Source organism: Saccopteryx bilineata, chromosome 7 (genome assembly GCF_036850765.1).
Source record: "Saccopteryx bilineata isolate mSacBil1 chromosome 7, mSacBil1_pri_phased_curated, whole genome shotgun sequence".
Taxonomy (NCBI): domain Eukaryota; kingdom Metazoa; phylum Chordata; class Mammalia; order Chiroptera; family Emballonuridae; genus Saccopteryx; species Saccopteryx bilineata.
Window position 1 is genome coordinate 20021601 of NC_089496.1, and position 20271 is coordinate 20041871.

The window sequence follows — 20271 nt, forward strand, 5'->3', positions numbered from 1 at the left end:
CTTATTAAATTCAACTACTTCTCTGATCCTGGATGTGTTTGCACATCTTTTCACGCCGCCTCTTTTCCTCCCTTACTCAGGATATTGCCTTCTTTCACAGGTGAGGGCTGGGATGTTCTCTATGAAAGTTTGGTTGTAGATTGCATCTTGATGGGCAAATAATAAACTGTGTTCAGCAAGACCTATTTGTGTGTGTGTATTACTGTTTCATTGGTTGTTAAGAAAAACTCTGAAAACAAATCCATGACCTTTATAAACTTGTGCAATGCAGCTTCTATATCTGATCAATAAGCAATCTGGAAACTGTAACAGCCCCTCATTCCTTGCATGGCAGACAAGCATAATTAAGCAATATTGCAATAGCTACTGCTGTGATTATTGTACCATGTACCTGGGACTGTTTTATATGCTTTCTAAGGTGGTTTTTTTCTGGTAGGAGAACTATATATTAATTTATGCTGAGGAAGCTAAATTTGGTGGTGTAGAATGCTGAAGAAAAGTGGTTCTAATAAAAATGTGTTTTCATAAATAATCTGTGTTCAGATGCAGTCAAGTAAAAAACTTCTCCAAAATAAGCAGCCGACATGCAGACTTTACGTATTTCATTGTTGCTCATGAACAGGAATGCAATCATCACCTTGGCATTGTGCCAGTAATTTGTCATTCTCTGCAAACTTGAAATGATGTTGAGCTATACCAAAGAATTCCGCCCACAGACACAGTCACATAGTTAATGTGGTTGTGTTTATCTTCTAATCCAGGCAACCTGAATGAATCAATGATAAGAGAGAAAAAGCTCCTTTTCCATTCCAGGAAGTGTCTGACGTCACACTTACCTGGCCAGTGATGCAAAGGTCTAATTAATGTTGGTCATGTTCTTTTCCAAGTCTAGGACACTGATACCTGAATACACTGAGGAAAAAATTTTTTTCATTTTCTGTTGCATGAGGTTTTAGAACTGTTTCTGTATATTTCTGCATTGCTGATTCCAAATCTGAAATCTGTTTGGTTTTGTTTGTTTGTTTTTTGTGCATGCTCTAGTTTTTATGCAATTTTAATTTCTTTTTGTTACAGATAATGTCATGCCTTGGTTTTTAAATTGGAGTTAAAGGGCAACAACTTTGGATTGAACATAACCATAAGGCAATTATTGTTTTACAAACATCACTTTAACATAATTGTAGTTATTTAAGTGTAAAAAATTATTATCTGATGAAAACACCCTCTTATTTTGTTTTAAGATTGAATCATGGCTTCTTCGAGTAGGCGTAAATGTAAGAATAGTCCTGACACCTTCTGTTATATATATGGCTGTTACACACTTCAAGGTCAAAGGTGCAATATTTCATCATTTGTAACACGTGCATATATTGCCTATTTTCAAGTTCCCCTTGGTGATCAAGACAAGAATTGGGCTCCTCATATTGTGTAAGGAAAACACAAAGGAATGCCTTTTGGTATTCCCATGGTTTGGTGTGAACCTAAGGACCACAGCAGTGACTGTTATTTCTGACTGATCCATACAAAAGGCATCGGCAAGAAAAAACGGCATATGATCACATATCCTAATATTCCTTCAGCAGTACAACCTATCTCATACTCTGATACACTCCTGGTTCCAGTTTGCAATGGTTTTATATTTTCTAAGGATGAAGAAAGTGAACATGGTGATCAGGTGTATTTTGAAAAGATGCATGAGGAAATGGTTGTAGGATCTGAACCCATCAGCTAAAGTATCCCATTTAAGGAAGCATGAACAAAGTTTTGTGGACTTTTTTTTTAAGACACTTTGTTTACTGTCATGATATCAATAGTCTTCTCAGCCAGCTAGGTGTTACCACTTAAAGTCCAACAGAATGGCGGCTATTTCTTGACAGCTCTAAAAAGAGTCTGAAATGTGTTCTCCTACACACAACGGTAATGTTTATGCAGTGGTTCCAATTGGTTATTCAACTCCTCTGTGAGAAGATTATAATGACATAAAAATTGTCCTTGACTTTCTGAAGTATAAGGAGCATAACTGAATCATTTGTGTGGATCTTAAAATGATGAATTTCCTGCTAGGACAACAGAGAAGTTTCACGAAGTATCCTTGCTTTCTGTGTTTGTGGGACAGCCGAGCTCGGGAGAAACACTAGACACAGAAGGAGTGGCCAAAACGTGAGGCTCTGGAAGTAGGGATGCAAAATATTGTGAATGAACCTGTAGTTAATTGAGACAGGATCATTTTTCCCACACTTCACATCAAATTTGGCTTAATGAAGCAGTTTGTTCAAGCTTTGAATAGAGAAAGTGAATGCTTTCAACATATTATTTCTGCTTTTCCTGCCTTGTCTTTCGTGAAGACAAGGTGTATTCGATGGACCTCAAATTCGAACCCTCATATGTGATGAAGAATTTGCCAGGAAGATGAATAAGGAGGAGAAAGCATCATGGCAGTCTTTTGTGGCAGTTACAAAGAACTTCCTTGGCAACAAAAAAGCAGAAAACTATGAACTTTTGGTTCAAAGGATGCTGTTGGCTTTCCATGACATTGGATGTAACATGAGCATTAAAATTCACTTCCTGAACAGTCACCTTGATAAGTTTCCCGAAAATCTTGGAGCTGTTAGTGATGGCAGACTACTGCTGGAGCACAAAACGAGATTGTCCTGAAAAAGTACACAAACGCAAAAGCTACAAATGCAAATTTTTGCCTGAATAGAATTTAAATAAGTTTTGCACAAATTTTATGATTAAAATAAGTGTTTTAATATGTTCTATTTTGAAATTGTAGACAAAGTCTGATGCAATCATATTTTTAGTGCATTACTGTATTTACTACATTATATAAATTATTATATTTTCACAAAGATGATGCCCAAGGAGACATTCTACTTCATTATGTTAAACTAAATGTTGAAATTTTTACAATAAGATGAAAACCTAAAATCTTGAATTGCAGAAAAACTGTGGCTTACAGAGAAAAACTAATGTCAGATTTGAGATCAGCACACTCGAGTTAGGTATGAACAAGTATTTTTGTGGATGCAACAAAAAGCTTGTTCCCCAGTGTTATCAGTGAATTGTTAGGAAAATGATCGATTATGTTAAGATGGGAAGAGCATTTAAACCGTGAGTCTGTATTCTGATTGTAAACTTGTGTGCAGTTGCCATTCTCCATTATTTTCAGATAATTTTTCAACAAACTTCTAAGACTTTAAAAGATAATTTAAAAAATATTGTTCTGTAAATCTAACAGCTCCGTGATATGCTTTGACACTGTCAGGATAGCTCAAGCAGTCTTTATGTAGTGAGAAAAGTATTCCCTGCTTTTTTATTCATTAATTTCACTTATTCTGACCTGTGGTGGTGCAGTGGATAAAGCGTCGACCTGGAAATGCTGAGGTCGCCGGTTCGAAACCCTGGGCTTGCCTGGTCAAGGCACATATGGGAGTTGATGCTTCCAGCTCCTCCCCACCTTCTCTCTCTCTGTCTCTTTCTCCTCTCTCTCTCCCTCTCTGTATCTCTCTCTCCCTTTCTCTCTCCTCTCTAAAATGAATTTTAAAAAAGCAAAAAAAAATTTCATTTATTCAACAAATATTTATTAAGTTTCTTGTAAGTAACACATATCATGCTAGATGCTGTAGAATGCAAAACCATCTTTCTTTTTTTAGTTTTTATTTATTCATTTTAAAGAAAGGAGACAGAGAGAGAGAGAGAGAGAGAGAGAGGAGCAGGAAGCATCAACTCTCATATGTGCCATGACTAGGAGAGCCCGGGGTTTTGAACCGGCAACCTCAGCATTCCAGGTGGATGCTTTACCCATTGTGGCAGAACAGGTCAGGCTCAAACACCATCCTTTTAATAAAGGAAGCCAATCACATCTTTAAGGAAATCAATATTATTAATATTAATGTCAATTCCACACCTGTGATGCTCTCTTGACTATGTATGTAATTCCTAAATAGTCCAAAAGTCAGAACAATTATTATGAGATAAAAGATATCTGAAAACCCTAATTATGTAAGCCAGATTTGAAGTTACTAGCAGGGTTTGTGCTTTTAAATGAGATGGTGGCTAACGATGATAAGGGCTCCTTTCACTTGCTCAAATTTTCATTGAAAATCTCATGGGAGAATGGCATTATTGTAAAATAATTTTCTAGACTCACAGGCAAATATCCAAACGTCAAGTACCTACTTCTTACAATGCACTGCACTAGGTACTTCCATACAAAGATCTCAGTCTATACTCATAACAAACCTGCAGGCTACTCATTATTTGCCTTAACTTATATTCAGGTACCTGAAACCTTGAAAGTTTGACCTGCTGTAAGGTAGAGGCTGAAATTCAAACTATTTCTCTTCAAAGACTCATTTTTTCCTATCACAAAAATATAATAAATAAATGGATAAAACCTTCTAAAAAGAGTTTTCTCTTTCCTAATCTCTTATAGAGACACAAGAAAATAGGACCAAAAGAGTTTCTGAATCAGCAACAACCACTTGGTCACTGGAGGTGGGGAAAATACACTATCTCTGAAGCAAGATTTTATTTGGGGCCAGTATAATAGAACAGGTTAAAGAACATTAGAATTCTTAAAGCAATATCTTACAGCCATCAGTGAAAAATCAAAAGTGAGTTTTCAGGCGAAGAATATGAATGCACTCCTCAAAGCTATGAGCTGGTATTACCATTAAGGAAATATGAAAAACGGCAATTGATTTTTTCTCTCTCTCTTTTTAATAGTCAGGGCACATATTTGCCACCAGGAGAAATGGGACTACCAGCTTGTCTTTTCCTAGTGCCCATCTCTCAGCTCCAAGAGCTTTATAGATTTTTTAAAATTATAATTATTCCTCTAAGTCTCTGGTTGTGAGCGATTCTGTACCATCCTAAATCTACATAAAAGTTAGCAGAGACAGCTCAGAATGATGTGGCATCTGGATTAAGGCTAAGTAATTGGTAAACCATGAGGACAGGGCTTAATAATTCCATAGTCAGGCAGATCTGAGTCTGAATTCAGTTTTGGCTCTTCAACAACTATCGAGTTTCTAAATGTGTTTGTACTTTGTCTTGCATATCTTTATCTGGGAGAATAATAAATAATACTTTATAAGATTAGCATGAAGTTTCAGGGAGTTAAGATGTATGAAGTGCTCAGCAGATTTGTGGTTGACAACAAGAGCTCAGTAATGTTAGTGTGTGAGCATCATTACAATAATAATAATTTTGTGGTAGACATCCATATTTTCCAATGAACATGTTGCTCCATTCAGAATACTTGCCACTTTACAGATACACCCATTATATGCATAAATCTAAAATTCTTGGTGTGAAAAAGTACATTTTCTTTCCTTGCACCCAAAATTTTTAATTATGGAAAGTAATTAATAACTGCAGAATTTTTACTGAATTGCAACCTAAAATGCCCACTGGTAACACGTAATGTTTTAAAAATCACCCTTGTTAAGATCACTATCATGTTCCATTTATAATTCATTTTTACCCTTTTAATGAATCATTGAGAATGGTTAACAGAAAGTTTTATTTTATTTTATAAATATTATTTTTTTCTGATAAATAAGGCCCGTCCTTTTCATAGGCAAAGTGTGAGAAGAGAAATTAAATAACCAGCATAGCAATGATGATAAAATTTTATATGTCTACGGTAGTATCAAGAATCACTGATTTTTTCTTATTTTTAAATTTACTGATCCTTAGAATAGGTGGATATTTTTACTATTTTTATATTTACTCCATACCTCTAAATATATGCAAAGGTTATGTGATTATTTCAGCAGGTAAATACCACCTTCATTTGTCTTCTAGGTGATTTGATCAGTTAAAGTATTCTGTCATTCAACAGAAAGGCAAAAAATTCTGAGTGTTTACAGTGTATCTCATGCTATGGGTAAAAGAAACAGGGAAAAAACGTTGAACTTTCTTCCAGTCATTTTTAATTTATTTTACTTTAGTTTTATTGTTTTAACATTGGATTGTAACATTATATATTTCAGTTGTGCAACATTGTTTTCTGACATCTGAATATACTGCCTCACACTCACCACCTAAAGCCTAGCTTCCATCCATCACCATACTTTTGACCCCCTTCACCCATCTGCCCTCCCTCCACTCCCTTACCTTATTACTGCCCCACTTCCCTTATTACCACCCCACTTCCCTTATTACCGCCCCACTTCCCTTATTACCGCCCCACTTCCCTTATCACCACCCCACTTCCTTTATCACCTCCCCACATCCCTTATCACCACCCCACTTCCCTTATTATCGCCCCACTTCCCTTATTACCGCCCCACTTCCCTTATTACCGCCCCATTTCCCGTATTACCTACCCACTTCCCTTATTACCGCCCCACTTCCCTTATTACTGCCCCACTTCCCTTATTACCTCCCCACTTCCCTTATCATCACCCCACTTCCCTTATCACAGCCCCACTTCCCTTATCATTGCCCCACTTCCCTTATTACCGCCCCACTTCCCTTATCACCGCCCCACTTCCCTTATCACCGCCCCACTTCCCTTATCACCGCCTCACTTCCCTTATCACCGCCCCACTTCCCTTATTACCGCCCCACATCCCTTATCACCGCCCCACTTCCCTTATCACCGCCCCACTTCCCTTATCACCGCCTCACTTCCCTTATCACCGCCCCACTTCCCTTATCACCGCCCCACTTCCCTTATCACTGCCCCACTTCCCTTATCACCGCCCCACTTCCCATATTACCTCCCCACTTCCCTTATTACCTCCCCACTTCCCTTACCTCCCCACTTCCCTTATCACCACTCCACTTCCCTTATTACCTCCTCACTTCCCTTATTATCACCTCACTTCCTTTATCACCTCCCCACTTCCCTTATCACCGCCCCACTTCCCTTATCACCACCCCATTTCCCTTATTATCACCTCACTTCCTTTATCACCTCCCCACTTCCCTTATCACTGCCCCACTTCCCTTATCACCGCCCCACTTCCCTTATCACCGCCCCACTTCCCTTATCACCGCCCCACTTCCCATATTACCTCCCCACTTCCCTTATCACCTCCCACTTCCCTTATCACCTCCCCACTTCCCTTATCACCTCCCCACTTCCCTTATCACCGCCCCACTTCCCTTATCACTGCCCCACTTCCCTTATCACGGCCCCACTTCCCTTATCACCTCCCCACTTCCCTTATCACCGCCCCACTTCCCTTATCACCTCCCCACTTCCCTTATCACCTCCCCACTTCCCTTATCACCGCCCACTTCCCTTATCATGGCCCTACTTCCCTTATCACGGCCCCACTTCCCTTATCACCACCCACTTCCCTTATCACCTCCCCACTTCCCTTATCACCGCCCCACTTCCCTTATCACCGCCCCACTTCCCTTATCACCGCCCCACTTCCCTTATCACCACCCCACTTCCCTTATCACCGCCCCACTTCCCTTATCACCCCACTTCCATTATCTCTGCCCCACTTCCCTTATCACCGCCCCACTTCCCTTATTATCGCCCCACTTCCCGTATTACCTCCCCACTTCCCTTATTATCACCAATGATCTGTTGTTTCCCTTTCTGAGTTCTTTTGTTTGTTTGTTTGTTCAGCTGTTTTGGGTTTTTTGCATGTGTATGTGAAATATAAAAAACAATTACTCTTACCTAGTGTGAACTAGCTAAACTCTGTATAACGTAGTTATCACTCTATCACAGTTTACAGTGTTTACCTCTTTACATGCAATTACTGGATACTAGACTGTAAAATTCTGAGGTAAAGATCAGGTAACAAATTGACATTTAGAAGTTACTTAACAGGAGATTCTTCACTATATGACTGCTTAATGGTTAGTTACATGAATGTGTGGTTAGATGCATAGATGCATAGCTGGGTGGCTGAGGTAGTGAAACACAATGGAGATCACACCCTGCTTTACCATTGACCTGACTTTATACAAGTCAGGTATTACTAACATCATTTGCCTCTTTTGCTAAGAGGTATGTTTAGACTAGGCTACCTCCACTACTAGTGTTGAGACCTCACCCTGCAGCCTTCTGGTATAGAAAGCTGAGCCAGCTCAGCTCCATCTCCATAGATATTCCAATTTTGCACTTGAGTGCAGGCCTTCCTCATACAGAGTAATATAATGGACTGTTTGGGTTATGGTTCTTTTACTCAGCGATAGCTCTAATCTCAGTTTTCAAGTTTTTCCAGATTCTTAAGAACTTTATTTATTTGTTTACTTACTTACTTACTTACTTATTTATTTAAGGTGAGAGGAGGGGAGATAGTGAGGCATACTCCCACATGTGCCCCAACCAGGACCCACCTGGCAACTGCATCTGGAGCCAGTGCTCTAGTACCAAGCTATTTTTAGTGCCTAAGGTTGATGCACTTGAACAGAGCTATCCTTAGCACTAGGGGCCACACTCAAACCAATTAAGCCACTGGCTGCAGGAGGGCAAGAGGGAGAGAACAGGGAGAGGAAGGGGAGGGAGAAGCAGATGGTCACTTCTCCTGTGTGCCCTGACTGGGAATTGAATCTAGGATGTCCATACGCCGGGCCAGCACTCTATCCACTGAGCCACTGGCCAGGGCCAAGGACTCATTTATTTATTTTCCACTAAGATTCCTCTGACCCAACCCAATTCTTGGCATGTATTCTCCTCTGCCTGATATTTCTACCCACAGGACTCAGCTGCCACATTTCTGACCCCCAGTCACCTGCTGTTGGATCTATGCTCTTGTCTGGAATAGAGACCCTGGATTATGAACTCTATGTTTTGCTAATGGCATTTGTATCCCACCTGTGCACTCTTGTTCTCTTAATAAGGGAACCGGGATATGCCCTGGGGGGGATATCATTAATCCTTAGAAGGAAGAAAAATGGTTATATCAGCATCCTTTCCTGACAAGAAAAATAAAGCAAGACATTGAGACTGTAATTTAGTCTTTGTAAAATGCGAACATTCAGGGGAAATGCTATATAACTAAAATATTACTAGAAATCTCTTACAATGATAAAAATTTTTATTGAAAAGTGTGCAATGTCATAATTAAAGGATGTTTAGAAATAAAAGATGTTTAGATGAAGATACCAAGAATAACTGGAGGAGCTTCACTCCTGGACATTGAGCTATTGTCGTAAAATCCTCTACATAATCTGAAACAGTATGAAAATCCATTTTAATCACAGATTAACCCTGAATTCTCAGCTACTATCCCTGCCCACACTCTGTTAATAAAGCTGAGGCATTTTAAAGCACTGAAGCAGAGCTGCTCAATATCCAAGGCACATAGTCAGTTTTCAAAGGCTATTGTTCCAGGGTCATAATAAAGTAAGAATGATGAATAAACCAAAGTTGTCCCTAGTTCCAATCCAGTCCCTGAAATTATACTAAGAAAGGGCATAAAAAACTAATACTAGTGAGAATGACTGGATTAGAAAGAATGATTTCCCTTGACTTTAAGCCTACTATCCCTAGAGATTTAGCTCTACTTCAATGCTATAATCTTGCCTCAATTATCAACAGTGACCATACAAGCAGGCCATTATCCCAGTTCTTTGAGTAATTGGGTTTTGATCTTAAAATTAGAGTTCATATTCTCATCATTAGATATATCCTGTCCAGTAGCTTTCATTCCCTGTCCTCATTAGCTAGAATGCAAACAAAATCCTACTTCGACCCTTTTAGATATGCAATGCAGATATTTGGTCTAGTTTAGAGGCTTGTCAATGGTATGCATGTTCTCTTCCTGTTCTTTACTAATTCTGTTAACCTCTTATATTTGCACTTGATTTATTATTTTTCTCTCTCAGTTAGTTGATTTCCCTATTGCTTCACCCAACATTGTGAGAAACTGCCTAAATTTATGTGTTTGCTTTCTTGTCTGGGCAGTGATAAACCCATGATTTAGGTCTATGGCCTGATATTTATACCGTGTTAGTCATTCTGGAGGAACAAAGCAAAAACCCATTCTTTATTTTGTTCATCCATTTTTATACCTATTTACTTGGTATCCTTTATGTTTCAGTTATTCTTTTATTTAACCACTAGGATTATGAAGAAGAATTTACAGAATGATAAAGAGTCATGAATATATAAGCCCCCATTATCCATTAATTTATTATATTTAATGCATATTAAATAAACATCGACAATACAGTGTGTCCGTAAAGTCATAGTTCACTTTTGACTGGTCACAGGAAAGTAACAAAAGATGGTAGAAATGTGAAATCTGCACCAAATCAAAGGAGAACTATCCCAGTTTCATACCTATTCAGTGCAGTTCGATGTGGGCTCACGCACAGATTTTTTAGGGCTCCTTAGGTAGCTATCCTGTATAGCCTCTACAGACTCGTCACTGACTGATGGCCTACCAGAACGGGGTTTCTCCACCAAACTGCCGGTTTCCTTCAACTGCTTATCCCACCGAGTAATGTTATTCCTATGTGGTGGCACTTCGTTATAAACGCGCCGATATTCACATTGCACTTTGGTCACGGATTTGAATTTAGCGAGCCACAGAACGCACTGAACTTTCCTCTCTACCATCCACATCTCGACTGGCATGGCCGTGGGCTGCTCTGCTATATACACGGTGTTACATCATCATCTAAGCATGTGCACATGCTGCCACATCATCCTATAGAAACTGGTAGGGTTTTCCTTTTATTTGGTGCAGATTTCACATTTCTATCGTCTTTTGTTGCTTTCCTGTGACTGGTCAAAAGTGCACCATGACTTTACAGACACACTGTATATTGGCATTGTGGACACAAAAAATGAATAGAATAGTTCCTACCTTCAAAGAATTTATTAGAGCAAAAGACATGAAAACAGATCATACACTATCATGTCTCAGGTCTGGAAATTGAATGGCAGAGGGTAATATGGGAGCATGAATTGATAGAAGATGAGACTGGTGAGGTATGAAGGAGGTTGTGTGGTATATTAAGGGGAATGTCCTTAAAGGGAAATGGCAAAGCACAGCCATTTATTACCAGGAGAACTAGAGATAGGTTATTTGAATCCAAGTTTCTTATCCACTTACTAAGTCAGTGACTATAAATCTATAATCTCTCTGTGCTAGTTGATGTATTTTTAAAATGTAGACTTAATTTTTTTTTTTAAGAGAGAGACACACACAGGAAGAGAAAGAGAGAGAAAGGAGAGAGATGAGAAGCATCAACTCATAGTTGCTTCACTTTTAGTTGTTCATTGATTGCTTCTCATATGTGCCTTGACCCACAGGCTCAAGCTGACCTAGTGACCCCTTGCTCACACCAGTGACCTTGGGATCATGTAGATGATCCCATGCTCAAGTCAGAGACCTCGGGGTTTCAATCCGGGACCTCAGCATTTCAGGTCAACAGTCTATTCTCTATGCCACCACCAGTCAGGCTGTAAAATGTAAAGTTAGATAGAACTTATTTTTATATGATTGTTATGAGGAATAAATGAGAGAATTCACACACTTAGCCTATTACCTGGCACAGAGTTTATGCTCAATGTGTATTTATCACATTTTATAGGGAATAAAAGAATTCAAGAGGACTTCAAGCAGGATAATAATGTGGCCAAAGCTCTGTTTGAGAGAAAGCATAGTCGATATTGTAAGGGTAATAGTCTTGTAAAACTTGACACGCACTGGCAACGTCCAGCAGGAGCTCATGCTTGTGGAAGAAGCTTAGGCTGGAGTTAGAGATGATGGGTAAATAAGGCTGTAGCTATGGTTTGAATGGCGGTAATCAAGGGAGAGTGTGTGGAGTGGATAATCAGTTGGCTAATAGTGAAATTATGTGGCACACAAAAATGTACAGGTTAATATCAAGGAAAGAAACGTCTGTGAAGGAGCCAAATAGGAATGGTCATAGATGTGTTCAGTAAGAAAGTACCATAATGGATGCTTTCTTCTGGAAAGTCAGGGAAAGTTCCCCAGAGTGGACAAAGAGCCGGCCATTGGGGAAGGATTACAAGCTCATTAATTCAACAAGGGAGGAAAGCATTGTGTGCAGTGAGAATAGCACGTTCTGACACTGATGATTTCAGTGAGGCTAACATATGTCCCTGACACACGGAGAAGTGATATAAAACAATGTACTTAGTGTCCCAATAAAACATTGTACTAGAGAGGCCTTGTTGTATTTGAGATGGGCCCCTGGACAAGCAGAAACGGTGCTCGTATCCCAGTGAGGTGCGTCGTGGCAGCACAGCTGGAAACGGGCGGCAAGAAGGATGAACAGTGCCTGGGTCAGACCAGGGCTCCTGGGGGACAGTTCATTATATGTTTATTGATAACTTAGGGATAAGGCTGAACTGAAAGTTGCTTCCCTGTGCCATGAATTTCCAAAAGATAGTGAGCCTATTACTTCAGTCACAGCAAAATTAAATACTGACATGAATAATGTGATTTATGCTATTACAGAGAACTGTAACCAACACTTTCGCTTTTTTTTTAAAGGATTTTCCAGAAAAGGAGAAGTCCACAGCAAAGGCCCTGGAGGATGTAAAGGCAAACTTTTACTGTGAATTATGTGACAAACAGTATCACAAACACCAGGAATTTGATAATCATATTAATTCTTATGACCATGCTCATAAGCAGGTAAGCAAAAGTGAGAACATCCTTAATACTTCTGCATTTATACCTTCAGACCAGAATGTATCCATTTGACCTTATTTATTATCATCTAAGATGTTGAGGTGAAACTTTTATATCTTTTTTTCTTGAAAGTTCCCATTTTCTATTTATATTAGTAAAATATTCTTTTCCTAGGAGTAGCATAAAACTATAGGTGACCTTAGGGGTACAGAGTCATTTATTTTAGAATTTTATATATATATAATATAGGGAAACCAGAACCCAATAAAAAGAGTGTCATATTCAAAACCACCCAGCTACTTAGTGGCATAATTACAACACTGGACAGAATAAGACAGCATCAGTTACAGAATTTTGTTTTTTTGTTTTGTTTTTTGAGGTTTTTCTTCTTCTTCTTTCTCTATTTCTGAAGTTGGAAACGAGAAGGCAGTCAGACTCCTGCATGCATCCGACAGGGATCCACCCCACATGCCTGCCAGGGGGCGATGCTCTGCCCATCTGAGGCGTTGCTCTGTTGTGACCAGAGCCATTCTAGCACCTGAGGTAGAGGCCATGGAGCCATTCCTCAGCGCCCAGGCCAACTTTGCTCCAATGGAGCCTCGGCTGTGGGAGGAGAAGAGAGAGACAGAGAGGAAGGAGAGGGGGAGGGGTGGAGAAGCAAATGGGCGCTTCTCCTGTGTGCCTTGGCTGGGAATTGAACCCAGGACTCCTGCATGCCAGGCTGATGCTCTACCACTGAGCCAACCGGCCAGGGCCAGTTACAGAGTTTTTACAAGATTTCCAAGGTGTAGGTATAGGGAATAGTAGGTATTTGGAAAAACTGTTTTACGTAAGTTACATTTTCCCAAGAATACATTATTAGGGAGTCAAAGTGGTTACTTAATAAAAGAACCATTGCAAAGAAACAAAAACTCAAGTAAAGCTGAGGCGTGATGGCTGGCGAAAACATTTTCTCTCTCTCTCTCTCTCTTTGTGTGTATAATAGTGTAGGTACGCTACACATGGCTACTAATAATCTCTTTTAATTAATCTGTCTGTGAGAGAGGAGGCTATTGTTCCCATCCTATTAGATTTTATCTTTGCTACACAAGATATGGAAATATTGGCATTTAGGAATGAAGAGTGTTGCCTGGCCTGTGGTGGCACAGTAGATAAAGTATTAACCTGGAGTGCTGAGGTGGCCAGTTCAAAACCCCAGGCTTGCCCAGTTAAGGCACATATGCAACTATGAGTCGATGTTTCTTGCTCCCACCACTGCCTTTTTCTCTCCTCCTTCTAAAATCAATAAATAAAATCTTCAATAAAAAATAGAGAAAAGAATTAGGAATGTTAAATACCATTAAGAAAGAAGTCCACATGGCCAGAGGATTATTGTAACAGCTGTGAGAACATACCCACTCCTGATATCAAATGGACCACATATGGGAATATATGGGTAAGTTTGTATAATCTAGACCTGAAGTATTTATCACAGTGAACAACAATATTTTGGCTAACATCACTAATAGTGCATACAAAATATATGGCCTTGGGAGATGCAGGACACAGTTTCTGTCTTTAAAGGTACTGCATGTGTATGAATTTGATGCATTTCACTTGAAAGAACAAGAACAATAGGATAAATTGTTTTAGAATTGGGATTTCTAAATTTTAGTGTGTGTAACAATCCTATTGGATTCTTAGATTCTCTTTCAGATATTCTAATTCAATAGCTATGAGATGGGGCCCAGGAACATGCTTTTAGAAATAATATACAATACAATTTTTCAAACATATAAAAATAAATTACGTGGCTACCATACACTCCAACAATAGCATTTTTTTTTTCATGTTGACCACCACCTCTCCCCCTCCCTCCCCCACCAGCACCATCACCAGCACCATGCATTATTTTGAAGCAAATTCCAGACATCACATCATTTTATCTGAAAGTATTTCAAGATATATAATTATGCTTAAACAACATAGTCATTATCATATCTAAAAATTAATAGTAATTTCTTAATATCAGGGTTTTGTTTTTATAGTCATCTCATAAATGATGTATAAATTTGGGTCAGTTAAAATCAGTATCTAAAAATATCTACAATTTTTTTTTGCCTGGCTGGGTGGCTCAGTGGGTTAGAGGCATCGTCTCAAGGCACAGAGGTTGCCAGTTCAATCCCCGGTCAGTGTACATACAGAACAGACTGATGTTCCTGTCTCTCTCACTGTCTCCCTTCCTCTCTCTAAAATCAATAAAATAAATCTAAAAAAACTTAAAAATAAAAATATCTAATTTTTGATGACATGTCTTTAAGTTTCTTTTAATAAATATTTTAAACGGATATATTGCAGAATTTTTTTTGGAGATGTGTGACAATTTGAAAAAGACTCACAGACAACCTGTTAGCCTAAAAATATTGAAAAAAATAAGAGGAAGTTTATGTCAGGAATGTATAAAATATATGTAGATACTAGCCTATTTTATTATTTACTACCATTAACGATGCAGAGATCTATTATAAGAAGTTAAAAGTTTTTGCAGCCACCTCCTGTGTCTTGTGGTGAACACAAATGTTTCCAGTATATGTTTAAAACACTTTCTGATGTTAATCATCTCTATGTGAGTAGTTTTTCCAGTAAATGGTGTACACAGTGAAAAGTGATCTCTTACAATTTTCACTTCTATTTCATCATGTTAATGCAATGTCAGAAATATTGAATAAGACCAGAGGACCCATGCAAAGTGCCCCTAAAGATTCTGGAAGTGCTCCTAATAAGCTGAAAAAAAAGTCTTGCTATTGTAGGAAAAATCCAAATTGCTTGATATGTCACATAGGTGCAGGCCTACAGCCGCTCCTGCCACCGTTTCAGGATAAATGAATACAGTGTAAGAACCACTGTAAAACAAGGGAATTTATGAAGTGTCCACAGCAGTTATGTCAGCAGACATAAAATGCTGCACTTTTCACAAAACCCCTTTTTACCTAATATTAAAAACACAGCTTTTTTTATGGGTCCAGGATTGCTATCAGAAAAGCATACCTATAGACTCTAATATGACTAGGGAAAAGAAAAAGAAAGTCATTGTATAATAACTTAAAGCAAAAGGTAAGTAACAGATCAAAAGCTGAGAATTTTATGACAGCAAAAGACAGTTTGTTAATTTCAGAAAGAGGTTTGGGTTAAAAAGTGTCAAGATAAGAGGAGAAGCCACTTCTGTTGACCAAGAGGCAGCAGGTGAGTGAGTGCCCAGCTGCCATTTTAAGAAAATCATTGAGGAAAAAGGATATTTGCTCAATCTGGTTTTTAATGCAGATAAAAGTTCCATATTCTGCTTACAAAAAAAAAAAACCCAAAAGCTTTAAACAACATTTATCAGTAAGGAGGAGAGGAAGTGAGCAGCAGGATTTAAGGCGGAAGGAAATAGACTAAGTACCATTTGTGTAAATGCAGTTGGGTTTATGATCAGGATTGCCCTTCTCTATAAAGCTGCTAACCCAAGCCTTAAAGGGGAAAGATAAATAGCAGCTGCCAGTCTTTTGTTTGTACAGCAAGGACACCTGGACAATGAGAATCCTTTTTCTGGATTAATTCCACTGATGCTTTGTCCCTGAGGTTAGAAATTACCTTAGAAATGACTGCCTTCAAAGCTATGGACAATGCTCCTGGCCACCCAAAACCCCAGAAATTCAACACCAAAATGTCAAAGCGGTCCACTTGTCCCCAAACTTTCTCTAATTCAGCCTCTGGATCAGGGGTCATAAGGACCTTTATGCCATATTGCACGTCTTTCTCTGGAAGAATTGTCAACATTAGGGAAGAGAACCCTGAAAGAGCAAACATCAAGAAAGTCTGGAAAGATTGCGCCATTAAAGATGCCATTGTTGGTCACAGAAAAGGCCATGAAAGCCATCAAGCTCAAAAAAATAAATAAATTCTTACTGGAGAAAACTGTGTCCAAGTGTTGTGTATGACTTCAGATAATTTATGACATAGCCAATCAAGAAAATCATAAATGAGATTGTGAATGTGGCCATAAAAAAATGGTGGAGAGGGGTGAGTAGTTTCAAGATATGGATCTTGGAGAAATTGAGAAATTTAAAAGCTAATAGACACCACAGCAGAGGAATTAACAGGAGATGACTTGATAAAAGTGAGGACTTCTGACCCAATGGCAGATGATGGGTAGAAGAAGACTGGGAGGAGGAGAGCCTGACCCAATGGCAGATGATGGGTAGAAGAAGACTTGGAGGAGGAGAGCCTGACCCAATGGAAGATGATGGGTAGAGGAAGACTGGGAGGAGGAGAGCCTGACCCAATGGCAGATGATGGGTAGAAGAAGACTTGGAGGAGGAGAGCCTGACCCATTGGCAGATGATGGGTAGAGGAAGACTGGGAGGAGGAGAGCCAGAAAACAACTGATGCAGACAGCCTGCCAGGAGGAATCCAGTTGTTCAAGATGCTTTTGACTTCTTCTATGACACCTATCCTGCCATGATATAGAAATGGAAACTAAAGCAAATAATGAAAGGATTGGTACTATATAGAAACACTATTACCTAAATTAAAAAGCAATAAAGTCATACAGAAATTATGATGTATTTCAATAAAGTTACATTCAGTCTGCCTACCCCTACTACCTCCCTTTCTACTTCTTTCATCTTCTTCACCTCTTCCACCTCCTCCTCCTCCATGTCCACCTCCTTCTCTTCTTCCTCCTCCTCCTCCTCCACCTCCTCCACCTCCTCCACCTCTTCCACCTCCTCCACCTCCTCCACCTCCACCACCTCCACCACCTCCACCACCACCTCCTTCTCCTCCTCCTTCTCCTCCTCCTCCTCCTCCTCCACCTCCACCACCTTCATCACCACCTCCTTCTCCTCCTCCTCCTCCTTCTCTTCCTCCACTTCTTCCACCTCCTTCCCCTCCTCCACTTCTTCCACCTCCTCCACCTCCACCACCACCTCCTTCTCCTCCTCCTCCTCCACCTCCTCCACCTCTTCCACCTCCTCCACCTCCACCACCACCTCCTTCTCCTCCTCCTCCTCCTTCTCCTCCTCCACCTCTTCCACCTCCTCCACCTCCACCACCACCTCCTTCTCCTCCTCCTCCTTCTCCTCCTCCACCTCTTCCACCTCCATCACCACCTCTTTCTCCTCCTCCTCCTCCTTCTCCTCCTCCTCCTCCTTCTCCTCCTCCACCTCTTCCACCTCCTCCACCTCCACCACCACCTCCTTCTCCTCCTCCTCCTCCTTCTTCTCTGCCACCTCTTCCACCTCCTCCTCCTTCTCCTCCTCCACCTTTTCCACCTCCTCCTCCTCCTCCTTCTCCTACTCCTCCACTTCCTTCTCCTCCACCTCCTCCACCACCTCTTCCACCTCCTCCGCCTCCTCCACCACCTTCTCCACCTCCTCTTCCACCACCTCCACCTCTTCCTCCTCTTCCTCCACCACTTCCTCCTCCTCCTTCTCCACCTCCTCCATTTCCTTCACCACCTCTTCCTCCATTTTCTTCACCTCCTCCACCTCCTCTACCTCCGCTACTTCTGAGACAGCAAGACCAACCTTCCTCTTTCTTCTCAGTCTGAGGTGAAGACAATGAGGATGAAGACCTTTATGAAGATCCACTTAAACTTAATATTAAATAATCATCATCATGCCATACATCATGCTATCTTTTGTTTGTGTGTGTATTTGTGTAAAAATATGATAACTGTACAACAAAAATTGTATGAGACATTTTGTGTTATCTTCAATATTTAAGGATATGGTGTAGAATATTATGCTCAAGACTTGCATGGAAATAGATATCTCATCTTGACATAGGCAAAAGACAAATGATATTTAATATAAAATTAATAATGTATTAGTTTTCTTATAGCTTTATGAGTTTACTATCAAAGAATTACATGACTATACAGCATATTTCTTGTAATTGGGGAAACTGTATATCAGTCTATTATCACAGTTAATATTTTTTAAAGACTGTGACAATGTTTTCAATACTATATTAAGAATATAACTGTAATACTGAATTCTGTATGGGTTAATTTTATGATGGTTCACTCATTAGTGAATTAGCTAGGCTGCTGTGAAGTGATAATATTAACCACACTAGCCTACCATACAGCAATTATATTGCTGTTTCTGTACTGTAAATGCATTTATTGTTATACCTGTAAATAAATATGATTTTTTTCACATTTTTTAATGTTTAGTGTTGGTAATACATATAATGACTACCATTTTTTTGTATCAAATAAGATAGTATTGAGGCTACTGGCGGATAATTTATCTTGTAAACATACGGTAAACTTATAGCATCAATAAATAAATACAGTACTATCAATGTATTTTCTTTTTCTTATGATTTTTATAAATTTTCTTTTCTCTAGCTTACTTTATATAAAATATAGCATGTAACATATAAAAGATGGGTTAATGGACTGTTTTTGTTATCAATAACTCTTCTGGGCAGCAGTAGTCTATTAAGTTTTGGAAGAGTCAAAAGTTATATGAAGGTTTTCAACTGCACTGGAGGTCTGTGTCTTTAACCCTGCATTGCTCAGTGGCCAACTGTTTATTTAAAATTTAGGTTTTTCATTCCACCTTTAAATTTTACTCCTTGCAAATTATGTGTTGAAAAAACTGGATTGTTCCACATGCTCAGTATTTTGCTGGGCACAGCCCCGTGTTCTTTTCACATTTTCTATTTTGTGTATGTCCTTTTAACTGATTGTTACAAATAGAGAGCTATTCAAGTGCAGGTTCATATTTTCTTCTTGGTTAGAAATATATTAGAGGGCTTATTTCATTCTTCCGTGAAAAGGCATATGTTATCTAGTTCTCTCTCTCTCTCTCTCTCTATTTGAGAAAAGCAGGGAGAGAGAGAGAGAAAGAGAAAAATTGAGCTTCTTCTGTATATGCCCAAACCAGGGAATTGAACCAGCAGCCTTGGCCTTGACGCTCAGGGTGATGCTCCAAGGGAAGTGTTCATTTTTTGTTTCACTCAGTCATGTTTTCCTTGGTTGCTTCCCATTTGTGCCCTGACAGGGATCGAACCTGGAACCTTGTCATTTTGTAACAATGCTCTGAACTGACTGAGCTGACTGACTTTAAGTTTGGGAAGTAGGGTTAGGTACCATCAGCTTGATCCATCCACTATTATTAAGAAGCCCTCCAGTGTTGTCAAAAAGGATCATTGACCTATATCTATTATGTATTTCATTTAGAGCTGTAAAATAATGATTCTAATTCTATCATCCTGTCTTATTTATTAGAATATATCTCTAAAAAGAAACTTTCCATAAGTATCACCCCAGGGGATTTTATGTAGGTGGTCTCTCATTACTCTCATTTTAAAATAGATCTTACTTCCATTCTTTATTTTGTATTTTCTTTTTATCATCATATTTAATCTCATTCTTGAATATTTGCTAAAGTCTTCTAACTGAATTCCATGCTTCCAGTATTTCTCCTACTCCAAACCAGCCTATTTATTTATGGCCACAATAATCTTCCCAAATGACCACATTTATACTATTAATCCCCTACCTGGAAATCTTCAATGGGAGATGACTGAATTTTTAAAGAATCTGAACTTCTTAATCTGTTACTCAAACACCTCCAGCTGCCTCTTACTTGCACGTGCAGATTTATCTCCTGCAACTCTAGCATTTCCCTATAGTTTC

The 20271-nt window shown here is 39.3% G+C and overlaps 1 protein-coding gene across 1 annotated transcript in view; it reads left to right on the plus strand.

Annotated features, from left to right (window-relative positions):
- ZNF804B (zinc finger protein 804B) overlaps positions 1-20271 on the plus strand; it is a 576747-nt gene that overhangs the window by 446370 nt on the left and 110106 nt on the right. Inside the window, exon 2 of the mRNA XM_066239133.1 lies at positions 12456-12599. Within this exon, the coding sequence (XP_066095230.1) occupies positions 12456-12599 (144 nt within the window). The remainder of the gene's footprint in view (positions 1-12455; positions 12600-20271) is intronic.